Here is a 13,930-nt window from a genome sequence, read left to right on the forward strand (position 1 = left end):
ATTTGCAATTAAATCGGTGACCCAAACAAGCTCCAAGGAATTCTCTGAATCAAAAACTGCCCTAACTCTGTCTACTAAAGCCTTACAACAATTGTACCAAATGATTTTTTTCCTCTTTGTGATTCCTGGAAGCCCTGAATTCTAAAACAAGTGAGAGAGTGGGGGGGGGAGAGAAAATGCAGTGTTGGGCTCCACTCCAAGCCTTTGTCCGAGGCTGCAGGTGTAAGATACGTGTAGGTAAAAGGCCAGGTGCTTATTCGAGGCAAGATGCAGGCGGCCGTAGAGTGTGTCGCACAGCATGCGTGGTGATGGGAGGAAAGTGAGGAGGGTCTAGGAAGTCCCTGGAAGCAGCTTCTCTTTCCCTGAGCTGCAGCAGAAACTCAAGGCCACGTGGATGAGGGATGGCTACTTTCCAGCAGTCCCAGCGGGTACAGCCAGCCCTTGCTCCACTAGCAATGACAGGAGGCCTCTCTTCTGCCTGCAGCCTCCTCAATGCCAACAAGATCAACTGCCTGCGGGTGAACACCTTCCAGGACCTGCAGAACCTCAACCTGCTCTCTCTGTACGACAACAAGTTGCAGACTGTCAGCAAGGGGCTCTTCGCTCCTCTACAATCCATCCAGACGCTGTGAGTACCCTGCCCCGGCAGCTGCAGAACCCTACCACCAAAAGTGGTGGGCTGGGGACCCCGTGAAAGGGTTTCTAGCTCCTGCAACAGGGGTGGGAGAGGAAGCTCAAAGCACTTAACGGTGCTGAGTATTCCGGTGGGGCCTGGTCATGCTGAGTGTTTATCTCACTTTCAAACATGCAGCCTCACAACAACCCAGGAGAATGCCACTGTCACCCCCAGATTCTATGTGAGGAATCCAAGGCCCTGAAGGAGTGTGGTGCTTACCCAAGGTCACAGCTAGTATGAAGCAGGACTTGAATCCCAGTAAAACCTTGTGACTGTGCTGGTAACCACAGCACCCATGGTACTGTTCTAAGCAGTCTCCATATCCTTCCTGTAGCTTCTGGCATCCTGCAAAGCCAAGCCTCTGTCTGATACAGGCTTCCTGGGGATACCTGACATGCACACACGCACACACAGGCGCGCGCGCACACACACACACAGCCCTCAGCTCCCAAGTATTGCTGGTGTGTGTAAATACTGCAGGTAAACAGATGACATGAGTACACATCTCAGTCTGTGGTCTTGACATTTCCAACCTCAGATTTCAGTCCCTGTTCCAGGCCCGCCATGAGCCTGGGGGTCTCCTGGAGACCCTGGAAGTCATCTGGCACTTATTTCCTAGTAGTGAGAGGCAAGAACCAAGATAGAACGAGAACAGCTGCTTGTTATTGAATGCCGACCACGTGTGAAGCCCCATGCTTAGTGCTGTGGGGTTTTTCTTGCTGTTCAGAGGAGGCGATGCCTACGGCACCCCCGTGATGATAAGGAGAATAACAACAATACGATCTACTATATATGGAACACCCACCATACACCAGTCGCTGTGCTAGCTGCCTTATGCGCCTGGTGTCACCAAGCTTGGAGAAATAAAATGCATGCTACTTTAAATGTAAACTCTAAAGCTCTCTCGCCTTGCATTGCCCCATCAGAGCCGCCATGGGTGGAGTGGAGACAGTCAGCAGTAGGTCCTGCCCCGAGAGGGGAGAGCTGGGAGGACGATTGCCCAGACCAGATGTTGGCTGCATCTGTGCTGCCTTTGGCAGACAGCTAGCTAGCCGCAGACCCCTTCTTTGAATTCTCTCTGTGAGCAGCACCCCCTCCAGGCCTCCTGGGGCAGCAGAGAAAGGGCCTCGACACCAGTTTGCTGGCAGCACCAGTTTGCTAGAGCCCAGCACGAGGCAGGTGATGGTGAAGCAAGGTACCTCAGGTCACTCCGGATTAACAGCCCTGTCCCTCTTTCAGCCACTTAGCTCAAAACCCATTTGTTTGCGACTGCCACTTGAAGTGGCTGGCTGACTACCTTCAGGACAACCCCATTGAGACAAGCGGCGCCCGCTGCAGCAGCCCACGCCGGCTGGCCAACAAGCGCATCAGCCAGATCAAAAGCAAGAAGTTCCGCTGCTCAGGTAATCAGGTTACTGGAGTGGGGGCCCCACTTTCTGACTCTGAAATACAGCAGCCCCAGAGAGGCCAATAATCCAATCTGGAGGACAGCGAGCGCTGTAATGGCTCCTGGGGAGCATCTTTGCAAATTAAATTGGGGAAATTCAGTTAGCCCTCCAGAAAACCAATTACCTTATGGATTTAAAATAAAACACACTCACACAATAAAAGCATGGGGGAGGAGTGGGCAGCTTGGGAGAAACAGAACCCAGGCGCAGCCACTCCTCCCCGAGCTTGGTGGAAGCTGGAGTCTGGGCAGCCTTCACACACGTGCGCTAGAGAGCAGGCCAAGATTTATTCCGTAGTCTCTGAAGCAGATTCCCCACATGGCACAGCAATGCACAGCCCAGCCCGGCCTGCGGCCAGGCTTTAGTGCAGCGCTCAACCATAATGGGTTGGGTTACAGGTTTCACAAACACCTTCCCTATCTCCTTGAAGCAGATGGCTGCTCTCTGACGACATGGGGAACAGCAGGCTGTGGGAAGAGGCAAAGTCTGTTCTCCCATGCCCAGCTCTGTCTAGAGACTGTCTTCCTCCCACCTCCACCCGGGAAAGGACATGGAGACAAAGGGCAAGAGAATTCACAGCCCACCTTGGAAAGAAGGGCAGTCTCCTTGACCAGTGGCTGCATGAGCAAGCAGTTAGACATCATTATCATTTTTCTCTTTTTGTACTGATAAAGATCAGAGCTGTGCTCTGCTGGCCATGGCTGATAAATCAACAGCAGGAGGTCCTGAGATAGGCTAAGCCAACCCTGATAGTGTGTGTCTACGCAAGAACTGTGCTCCCACTCATATGAGAGAGTGCTCAGCCAGTGTGTTCTCCCAGGAACAATGCCAACATGGGGTCTGGCCAAAGGCAGACCAGCAGGAAGATTTTTGGCTCCTTGTACCATGTTCTTTGTGCTTTAAGTCGAATTCTATCGTTTGTGTCCCTGGAGTGATAAGCTTTAGCCTTTTATCTTATTTTGTTTGCAGAGGTAAATACTTGGAGAGGGTCTAGAGAGATGCGGAGACTTTGTGGCAGTAGGAGAACTCGTAGTCTAGTACCCAGCATAGTGACTAGAGAGATGACTTACTATGAGGAACACTATGCTGAGTGATCCTAGTTTGATTTGTCTGTTCTAGTAGCTACTTGAGTCAGCTGTGGGCTCCAAGGTGAAGGGCCACCCGTGCATCATAGTCACAGCCAGTAAGTAGGGTCAGGACCAGGCTCCACGTCGATGTCTCCTTGACACTATTAATATCTAGGAGAAAGGCGGTTCAACTGCTTAAGCTGCTTACTTCCTAGTTTCTTGGATCCACTTATAACCCTCAAACTTTTTCCTTCAATTCCTTCCTAAGCCTGCTAACATATCTGGGTAGAAAGTCTCCCTCCAACACCAAGTGTCATCTATAGCAGACCAGTCCTTCTCAAGACTCTCCTTGTGACTATCTCCAGCATTTATCCCCTCTTTTGTCTTTGCCTACTCAAGTCTGAGTTAGTTAGTTTGGCCAGCTAGTGGTTCCCACGGGAAGGATCCATGAAGTCAGAGGAGGACAGGAAGCCAGCTGCCATCCTTGACCCTCAGTCTTGTCTACACCCGGAACCTCAAAGTGAGTCTAAACCCTGGCTGGTGGTCCAGGGATATAGTTGACACTGGATCCAGTGGCTAGTACCCTATAGTATTTTGGTAATGGCTGTGACCTGGCATTGACTGAGGCTGGGACATGCAGCAAGGTATGGGTGATACATACAGAAAGAACAGAGTAGGGAACAAGAAATAGACAGTGGATAGGAAGCAATAAAGCTAGTTTTGAATCTAGTGCCAGTGTCTACCTGTCTACCTCGGTGTTTACAGGATCCCAACTTCCTATGTGGGACAAGAAAAAAGAAACAGGGAGGAGAGGACAGAACTCTTGAGCTGGCTTTGTCTAAAATATGAAGTAGAGAGCCTATTCCTGTAGGTTGTCTTGCTCAGAGTTCAAATAGCTTGACTTAGAGCATTTGGTATGCTTTTATGTAACTGTGGGGGAGAAGCAGCGAGATTACCACTGAGCTCCAAAAGCCTGGGCTTTGAGAAACACCAGGACCCATACCTACCCTCGCCTTGGGGAAGACAGAACCCATAGCCCTAAAGATTTGTGTTTCCATGAAGTCCAGAAAGGGGAGGGGGTGAGGGATGGCAGATGACACGAACTCGAACTGACAGATAATAACTCTGCATTTTACTTTCCCCTAAAAGCAGCCCCCTTTGAAAAGACAGCTGATGTGATTAGGAGCCAATTTGAGGGCTGCTTCTACAACATGCACAGCCTCTCCCTGGATAGGGCGTCTGGCTTCCCAGCTGCGTTGCTCTGCCACTATCAGCTGTATCCACCACCCTGGACCGAGATCAGTTTAGGGATGAATGCTGCCCGCCAGGAATGATCTAACTATCAGATTAAGTCCTTCAGCACAGGTCCCACCCCCGGGGAGCACTTGGCAGCTGAAGGACGGACACTGCCTGTCTTCTATCTGGCCCTTTGTTTAAGAAGAAGCCATTCTTATGGAAAGGACAGGACTCTTTGGGTACAGCTCAAGGACACTTTAGAGACCTCAGAGTTCATCCAGTCCCCTCTAGAGGCAAAGTTGAGAACCACAGCAGAAACATCCCAGATTCAGGCTGTCACTGTCTATCCATGACCTGAAATACTGTGGTGATTTTAGCATACTAGGAAGATTCCAGATCGCTTGCCTTTGGGACCCTCAATGTCTTTTTAGGAAAGCAAAGCAAAGAGAAAGCCCAGAAGGAACTCTATAAATTACATTTTATTTTATTTGGGGGAAGGGAAAAGGGAGAGAGAGAGACAGAGACAGAGACAGAGAGACAGAGAGAGAGAGAGAGAGAGAGAGAGAGAGAGAGAGAGAGAGAGAGAGAGAGAGAGAGAGAGAGAGAAGAGCACAGCATGAAACAGCAGAAGTATGGAGATGAGAGGAACTTTCAGGAGTCTGTTCTTCCACTATTTGGAGCTTGGGCTTGGTAGCAAATGCCTGGTGGCCCATCTTACCAGTCATACAAGGAGGTTCTAAAATTTGTGAAATGTGCCCTGCCCATACTGAGGTCCTGATCAAACTCACGGGAGAAATCTTAGAATCAGGATGTTCAAGATCTCTGCAGCTCCAGGTGTCAACCTGCAGTAGAGCCCACATTGCCTTTATTAGTTGCAGTCTGTAAGATTGGGATGGGGAAAGAGGTGAATGGGGCTAGGCAAAGGCATGGGTGTACACTGTCTAACTGGATCATTATTCCAGAAAACAACCACAGACTGCTGAGATACTGGGAATGAGAACATCCTGTCAAAGAGCCAGTCCCCAAAGCACATGGTAGAGGAGAGTGGACTGTTCCTTCTGTCAGAGATCAAGTGTCAAGCAGGGATGGTCAGTCACATGGCTATGGCTCTGTTTCCTTGAGAGTGCACAACTCCAGTCTGATGCCAAGTAGAAAGAAGTCTGGTTTATGGACGGTAGGGTATACAGATGGGGTCCATGACACACAAAACCATCAGACTGGGTCTACCTCATCCTCTCCCAGGATTCCCAGCCAGAGAAGGAATGTAGAGATCAAAAGGACCCTAAAGTTAGATATTTTACCCTCCAGCTAATGACCTGGTTCCTTGTGTTACTCTGACAAAGGCCCCTCATCAGAAGCCAGCCTCTAACCACTGTCCATGCAATAGCACTAGCTCTGTGTAAGTGTTCGCAGACCGTGGTGACTGTAGGTGTCTCATTCCCAAACCTAAGGCCCCACTGAGTCTCCCTTCTTTGTCCAGCTGAAAGTAGGTGGTTTTAATTCTACATTCTTCCTCTACTACACCTCAGGCCATCTGGGGTGAATTGGCCCAAGAGACCCAGGGACCCTGCAAGGTACTCGGGAGCCCTCTGATGTTGTGGGATGTTAAAGGGAGCTTTTGCCTGAAGAGGAGATTATGCTGGGCTAGACCAATGAGAACTATGGAAAACCTCTTTTATTAAAGGGCATAGACTGCCACTAGGCCCCTCAGCTGTGGGGTCAGCTCTAAGTGTGAGAAGATGCATTGTTGACTTTCATGTCACGTCAGATCCCACGGTGGGATGGGGCAGCATGTAACTGGTGTGTCATCTGCCAGGATGGCTGTGAGTGTCTGATGGCTTCCCACCTGTCTTTCTGTCCTACTGAGTCTCCCTGGGGTGGGGCGCAGGGGGTGGGGCCCCTGTCTTTGGCAGGATCCAGTGGACCACACTACTGACACTAATCACGCTCGGTGGGGGCCTGCTCTGGCTCCCGCTTCTCCACGCTGCTTCCTCTGAGCTCCTGTCCTCTCTCTGGCGCTGCTTCCTGACCTTGACTCTGACCAGTTGCCGCGGGGCTTTCCTTTGTGCTTGATCTAACCATGTGGTGGAACGATGGAAACGGAACATGGTTCTGTCAAGCACCGCGGAAAGCACCGTTCTCTCCTGCAGCTTGGCTCGCCGCCATCGCCGCCACCGCCGCTGGACTCTTCTCTGCTCTGGATCACCACGCCTGCCAGATCCGCCTCTCCCAGTCTCAGTTCACAGAGGGATTGGGGGTGGGAGATCCTGAAGGAGTCAGGGACAGAGGTTTAGAAAAACCCACTGGGGCCACACACTAAGAGTATCCACAAATGGAGTAACTGTGCCCCAAGTCTGATTCTCATGTGACCCAGGAGTGACAGCTAGGTCCCGACTTCCCATTTGAAGAAGACAAGTATACCTAAGGCGTGGGCCCCGTTGTTTCGTGGGGGAGTCCCAGCACAAGGCCACCGAGTGGTAGCTAATGCAAAGAGTGAGTCATCCTGCTCATGACTTTCACGGGCACCTCTCTTGGCATGCCCTTCATTTAAAATGAATGCAGGCATGAGAACAGATAGAACAGACATGGGTCAGAGACCTTGAACTTGAACTGGGCCTCCTTCTGACCCCCGTTCTCACTCCTCGTGAGTACTTGGTGAAACCTGATGCCCAACCTGTTTTCTTAACCTTGGACCACTTTTAACATGGAAGTGTGGAGCTCTCCGTCTGGTGCCGTTTCAGAGGCCAGGAGAGGTCTGCGCAAACAGTGCCTGTCTCCGAACACAGAGGGAGGGGTCTTGGCACCTTCTCTTTAATTTGTTTCTTGATAAATCCTGGGCCTGGTGTAACCAGAAGACTTTGTTGTGGTTCTATCCTAGAGTGTGTGTCTTACTGCATGAGTAAGAACTAACGTGAAAACAAACCCTTACTTAACAGTAGGAGCCGAATTCTGTGCACCAACCAAGTTGTGTGTCCCTAGCTATCTCCTCTCTGATTGTAACTCAGAGACGGGCCCAGCCACTGACGAGTAATGGATATCCTACTGGTCTCTCTGAACTTTTGAACATATATAGAGTTCTTACTATTGGTCAGGTTCTGAATGCTTAACATCATCACCCTAAATGCAATAACACTTTAGATCCCCTTTTACAGATGAGAATGTTGAGGCAGGATATTAACTAACTGGCCCTGGGATAATCTAGCTCCCAATTGGCTGCACTTTGCCTCGGTGCTATCAAGCCCTTCCTCTTCTGGACACTTTGCTTTGAGTGGAAAATTTTTGGAAACTTTGACTTGAATTGATAGGGAGTTGAAGATGTTTTAATCATTCTCTATCCAGCTTACATTTGTTATTAGAAATAGCTTGAGTAAAAAGGGAAGAAAGTGTTGTTCAAGTGGCTCTTCTTCTACAACAGGAGCATACAATATGTCCTGGGTATAAGCATCCGTAATAACGCCCTTTCTCAGCATCTCCATGATGCTATGGCAGTAGGCATGTGGCTATACCATGGGTCTCTCCCTCTACTTTCAGGAAGGTGACTGAGCTACGGGGATAGCTTTATGCCCAAATGATATCCAAAGTCATTCTAAAACAGCTGGTGTTTTTCAACCACAGGTGTCTAGTTCTCCCTGCCTGGCCTAGGAATGGATGTCTGTGTGTGTGCAATGTCCTCGATTCCATTCACCACTCATGACTTGTCCCTGTGCTTGTCCGTATCCCTTTCTTTTCAAGCTGATGAGCCCTGACAGGTCTTTGAACACCCACACCCCAGTTCCTCTTTCTGAGGTTCTTCCTCTCTTCCCGCCCATCTTGAGCACGCTGGGATAGAGGAAGAGAACTCTGGACACATACACTGGCTTCCCCCGCTGACCAGATAATGAGGTACTTTAGATGCCTCACACTCCCCTCCCAGACACAGATATAGAACATGGGTGTATAAAAATAAATAAATAAATAAATAAAAATTTGCTGTCTGTCTTCACCTTTCACCCAACCTCTGTCTATTAAAGTTTGTCTGTGATTGTGGACCACGCGTTGTTGTTCTGAGATGTCTGCAAGTGGGGAAGAGGCCTACTAGGGCAGAGGCAGGCAAAAGCTAGGTGATGTCAGCTCCTCTGAGGCCCGCTCCAGCTGGGGCTGAACTTTATGGCCTGTCTTCAAATCCTGCAAGATCCCTCCCACCTGAGCTCACCCCAAAAGGAGGCGCTGCAACCTATTTCAGTTGGTTCTCTCCTCTGAAGTATTTCTGGCAGTGACAAATACGCATTGAGATTGAAATTGACTTTTAAAGCTCTGGAAAAGTTAAAAATACTTTTGGGTAGTTATGAGCATTAGGCATAACAAATGGCTCCGAGGAACCCTGGGTAGCTTGCGTAATGAAATATGAAGTGACGGAGGTGGCATTTCGTGCTGGCTCTGACTGGGAAATGAACTTTTTCGGTTATGTACATACGCTGTTATTAACATTTCTGGTTCCCACTCATATAAAATATCACTTTCCGACCCCCTCGTTATTACAAACCAGGGCAATAACGAAAACAGCAGGGGGAAAAATGCTGGAGAGAACACATTAGTCCGTCGAATCTAATTGCAAAATCATTTCATTAAGATGGGTCAGCAGCTCCATTGCAGAGGTCTGCCAGTTATAACCTAACGATACTACTGAGAGCGATTCCTGCTAACTACAGACTGCTCTCACCTTGATTAAAACGAAAATGCATTTAATAGGCGGCCGTCCCCAGCCAGAGCACGACTGCCGGCTCACAGTAAAGTGCAAACTGGGCTCCCTCCTGTCTTTCTGCCTTTGATCAGTAGTCAGGGGTCCTCTGTTTCTCAAGTATCCCATTTCAGACATGTTCCGATGAAAACATAACCATGCACATGCAAAATGCCCCCCTATAACATCGCCATGTAGTTCCACTGACAAGACCAGAATGGGTTTTCATCTGGCAAGAGTTGCAAAAATTACCTCACACTCTGATATATCTAAAGAGAAATGCTGCAGGCTCAGGACTTAGTCAGTGGGTTGATGCGTGCAGGCCAGGGAAAAGATTCCTGTAAAACATTGGACCAGGAAGCTGATTAAAGATGTGAGATGTACGCATAGGTTCTGTTTATACAAGGCTAGGAGGTACAGAGGGAGATGAGGGAGGTAGGTGGGAAGGCAGTAGAGGGAACGAAAGGGATACATCCAGACTTCTGACTCCACGTTTCAGCTGGACAGTGTCACTAGAGAATGAGAGGCCCACCAATTTTGTTCCCGACCAGCAGTGACCACAGGGAGATAAATGGGAACAGAGCACGCGAGAGCAGGGGAGAGAGGCAGGCATTGTTGCCTCCTTGTCAGAGCTCACTGGAGGAGAAACCCATTCAGTCTGCCTCCACCACATCAGACTTCGTGTTTGTTGTGAGAGACGTAAGGATACAGGTTCCATCACAAGCTACACTAAAACCTACCTAGCATTAGCCTTAGTCATGTGGGTCTCTGAAAGGTAGCCCTAGTCCATTCGCCATGCACCGAGAACCCATAGAGCTTAGGGTCTTCATCTACAAAGCGAAGTTCTAACCTCGGGGGTTAAAAGGAACCACCCATTTGAGGTTTGGAGAAAAGCAGCTGGCTGGCTGCTGGTTCAAGTGCAGTTAACTGTCAGCTGCTACCATCAGCTCCCGTGAAGTTTCTATAGCCTCCAACAACCAGATGTTCTGTCAAGATCTAGGAAGCATGGGAGTAGAGTCGCACATGTCCATACTGTGCTTGCCTTTTCCTGGAGACTCTGCCTCTGGTATAACTCTCATCTTCACACAAACCCCTGGAGAAATAGGAGCTAGGAAGTTGCAAAGCCTGACCAAATGCACTGCTCCAACATAGGCACCTCTCTCACTCTGTGTCGCCATGCTAATGCTTCCAGCCATTCACCAAACGCATAGTGTTCATGTACTCAGTCACTTCAGAAACACACACAGGATCCTCAGGGGCTGGTGGCATTCCACTCATGCCTTAGATGAACATGAACTGAGCTCACATTTTTATACCTAGCAATGCGCAAATGAAATGTGGGTGTGAGAGCATATATAAGCCCCAGCACAACACCCTCATGTCAGGAGAGCCGCATGTCCCTCCTCATTGCGACTAGCATAATTCATGTGCTCACAGAGGTCTGTCTGACTGCCCCCAAGGGCATGTCTCAGAGACATCAGTCTGTCAGGCCTGTTGCCATCAGCAAATGACCTTGAAATAAATGAAATTTTGAAAAAAATAAATCTTAGCTCCAACTTCTAGCTCATGGGAACTGGCCTTTAACTGGCATTAACAAGAACGTCCTCTATGTGGAAGTCAGGTCTGACCCTGGGTGCATTTTGTTTTTCACTGTGTTTGAGAATTGGATTCATTGCCCATATATTTTAAATAGCTGGCTTCTCTTAACACAACAAAACAAAGAAATCTCAGACAGCTAGCTATAAGCCAAATTCTCAAAGCATCAGAGCTATAGGCTCCGGATACCCTAGTGCTCCATCCTCATCAGAGTCAGGGAAGATGCTGGTTTGAGTACCAAATGAGTGTCTGGCCTCCTTCACTCATTGCCTGCAATGCCAGGAAGACCTCTTCTCAGACCTTAGCCCTGCCCTCCATTAGTCCCTACAAAGATCCAATCTTAGTCTCCAGTTCATAGATGGTAAGCATTGTGGAACCAGGAATCTCCTACAACTGTAGGCTGGATTCTGTGTAGGTACCTTGTGGTATTTCTCTGACAGCATCTGTAACATTAATCGACTTCTCAAAATGTCCATGACCCATAAATGACTAAGAGCCCACAGATCTGAAGCCTGGCTTCTTGGAAGACAGAAAGTGATGAGAAAGATCATGTAGGAAACAACAAAAATGAAGGGCTTGGAGAGTGCCAGCAAAATGGCCAAACAGCTGTCAGTACTGTCTGCTACTTGATACCCTACCATATAAGCAGTTTCTCCCAAGCCTGCATACACACACACACACACACACACACACACACACACACACACACACACACACACACCCCTCTGCCTCCTAATTCACCCTTTTACCTCATTCCCCACCTCACCTCCCCACAACTTTAGACCTTGTGCCGGGAAACCCAATGATGATGACAAACCCCTCTTTGGCCCCACATAGGCTCCGAGGATTATCGCAACCGATTCGGCAGTGAGTGTTTCATGGACCTCGTGTGCCCTGAGAAGTGTCGCTGCGAGGGCACCATTGTGGACTGCTCCAACCAGAAGCTGGCCCGCATCCCGAACCACCTCCCTGAATATACCACTGACCTGTAAGTCCCGCCCCTGCCTATATCTCTTCACACTTACCTAGTCACTACTTGGCTGAGAAAGTCACCCAGGCATGCCTGGGCAGGTTGCTTACAAGAGAAGACCACTCATTGGTTCTACGAATGCTTTCTGAATGCTCACTATAAAGTAGGCGCTGCTCTAGGCTTACCTTTCTACAATGAACAAAGAAAATGACGCCTCCTGGCCCCTAGAAACGTACCCTATCACCAGAAAAAAAATAGACATTAAATAAAAATCAATACTAGGCAAAAAATACAACAAAGATGGTTAAATGTTTCTGAGTTATCTAATAGCCACTCCAGAAAGGGACATTGCTTTATCCAAAACTGGGCATGGCTGTGAGGGCAGTCTGACACCCCAGTGATCACCAGGGTTAATTCTGCCAGTCTGGCCAGCTAGGTGGGTGTCCCCTCCCTCCTTCACTGCTCCATGTGTATACCCCCAGATGTGGCACACTTGGCTAGAGAGGACGACCTTCCCCGATAGAGCCTCCAAACAGTCTCTCCAAGTCTAAAAAGGGACAAACTAAAACTTGAAGCTTGATAGAGGATAAAAGATGGCCTGTGGGGCTAAAGAGACCTGACATTAACCCCACCTCTGTTCCCTCCAGCCTCGCTGAGACTGGCCAAGCTGTCTCTCAGACCTGAAGCCCAGTTTCCCAGTGAGGGAAGGTTGCGGGCATAATGTCTTCCTCTGCGCTTTAGAAGGTCTAGGAGACACAAGCATACCGTTGCTTCTGACTTTGGGCACAGAGTGAGCGCTGGGTAGACAGTGGCCGACTTGTGACTATTGTTGCTGTCTTTGACTTCTCCAGTCCTTGGAGGGCACAGCAAGACTCTGAGCATGGAGATGCTGGGTGCAGGGACCCTGAGCCCCTTTGGAAGACGGAAGTGGTCAGGAAGAGATGAGCAACTTGGGCTCAGGAGACCCTGAGGAAACTTCCCTGGGGGTTCAGGTTACCATTGGCACCCCCCCATAAAATGAACGCGGTGTTAGTTACTTGATTGGGTGTTTAAAGAACAATGTGTGTCTATGAGAGTATGTAAGAAGCCAACATCCCATGAAGGAGGCATGGGAGGAGGGGTCAGACGTAGTGTCTCTCTGCCCTGTCCTATCCACTGCTCCCTGCCGAGCCCCTCACCTCATACTGAAGTTTCTCATGATCCCCTTGAACTTTACTGAATGTGAGGTTTGGGCAGAGCTCAGCCAAACCACGTGAGGAAGAGTGGCAGGCGAGTAGCAAAGGCAGGCCTCAACCCCAGCTAAGCCCTGCTGCTTCTGCCCTCCCGTATAGGCGGCTGAATGACAATGAAATCTCTGTCCTGGAAGCCACTGGGATCTTCAAGAAGTTGCCCAACCTGCGAAAAATGTAAGTCATGTTGGGGGACACGGCAGCCACCTCAGCTTCCTGACCCCTAACCCTTCGCTCCCACCCCTGAACTTCCTCCTGTCCCCTGCTGTGTCCTGGACTGGACCAGGGACACAACATGGACAAACATGAAGCTTGGCTGTCAATTGAGTTGTCAGGTATCAGGTGGATTGCATGCTCCACACCTCCTGGACTCCCTTCCGTTGTCCCCTCTACTTGTCCCTACCCTCAGCCCACATTCAGCGTCTACCTCAGAAGGTTGAAGCAGGACTTGGATCTATGACAGCAATGAAATAGGGGTGTGTGGGACTCTGTGGTACTTGGCATTTTGGGTGAGGTCTGCATGGGAGGGGCACATCAGAAAGGGATCCCCAGCTGTTCCCAGTCAGTTTGGCCCCAGAGTCCCCTGGTCTGAATAGAGTCTGCTCTTAGGCAAGGACCCACACACTGTTACTGGCTTCCACAGTGCATGGCTTCTTGTCCCAGTCCTTCCTCTCTCTTCCTAGCAGTTGGGACCGAGTCATAAAGACAGCAAGAAGGATATTGCCCCTGCAATAGATAGCCCTTGGCCTTGGCCATGCCTGCCTCATGGATATCAATTTCCTTTCCCCCCTTTTTTTAAATTTAAGTTAGAAACAAGTTTGTTTCACATGTCAATCCCAGCTCCCTTTCCCTCCCCTCCTCCCCATCCCTCCCCACCAGGCCCCGCCCAGTCCCCCACCCAGTCTCCACTCCGATCCCCAGGTAGATCCCTCCATGGTGGCTCTCCAGAGTCTGTCATGTCATCCAGGGTAGGATCTAGACCCTCCTTCAG

The 13,930-nt window shown here is 49.5% G+C and overlaps 1 protein-coding gene across 1 annotated transcript in view; it reads left to right on the forward strand.

Annotated features, from left to right (window-relative positions):
• Positions 1-13,930, forward strand: part of Slit3 (slit guidance ligand 3) — a 571,841-nt gene that overhangs the window by 478,118 nt on the left and 79,793 nt on the right. Inside the window, exons 13-16 of the mRNA XM_040748452.1 lie at positions 485-628; positions 1,916-2,079; positions 11,578-11,728; positions 13,042-13,116. Coding sequence (XP_040604386.1) covers positions 485-628; positions 1,916-2,079; positions 11,578-11,728; positions 13,042-13,116 — 534 coding nt within the window. The remainder of the gene's footprint in view (positions 1-484; positions 629-1,915; positions 2,080-11,577; positions 11,729-13,041; positions 13,117-13,930) is intronic.

This window comes from Mesocricetus auratus, unplaced genomic scaffold (assembly GCF_017639785.1).
Source record: "Mesocricetus auratus isolate SY011 unplaced genomic scaffold, BCM_Maur_2.0 Super-Scaffold_100007, whole genome shotgun sequence".
Taxonomy (NCBI): domain Eukaryota; kingdom Metazoa; phylum Chordata; class Mammalia; order Rodentia; family Cricetidae; genus Mesocricetus; species Mesocricetus auratus.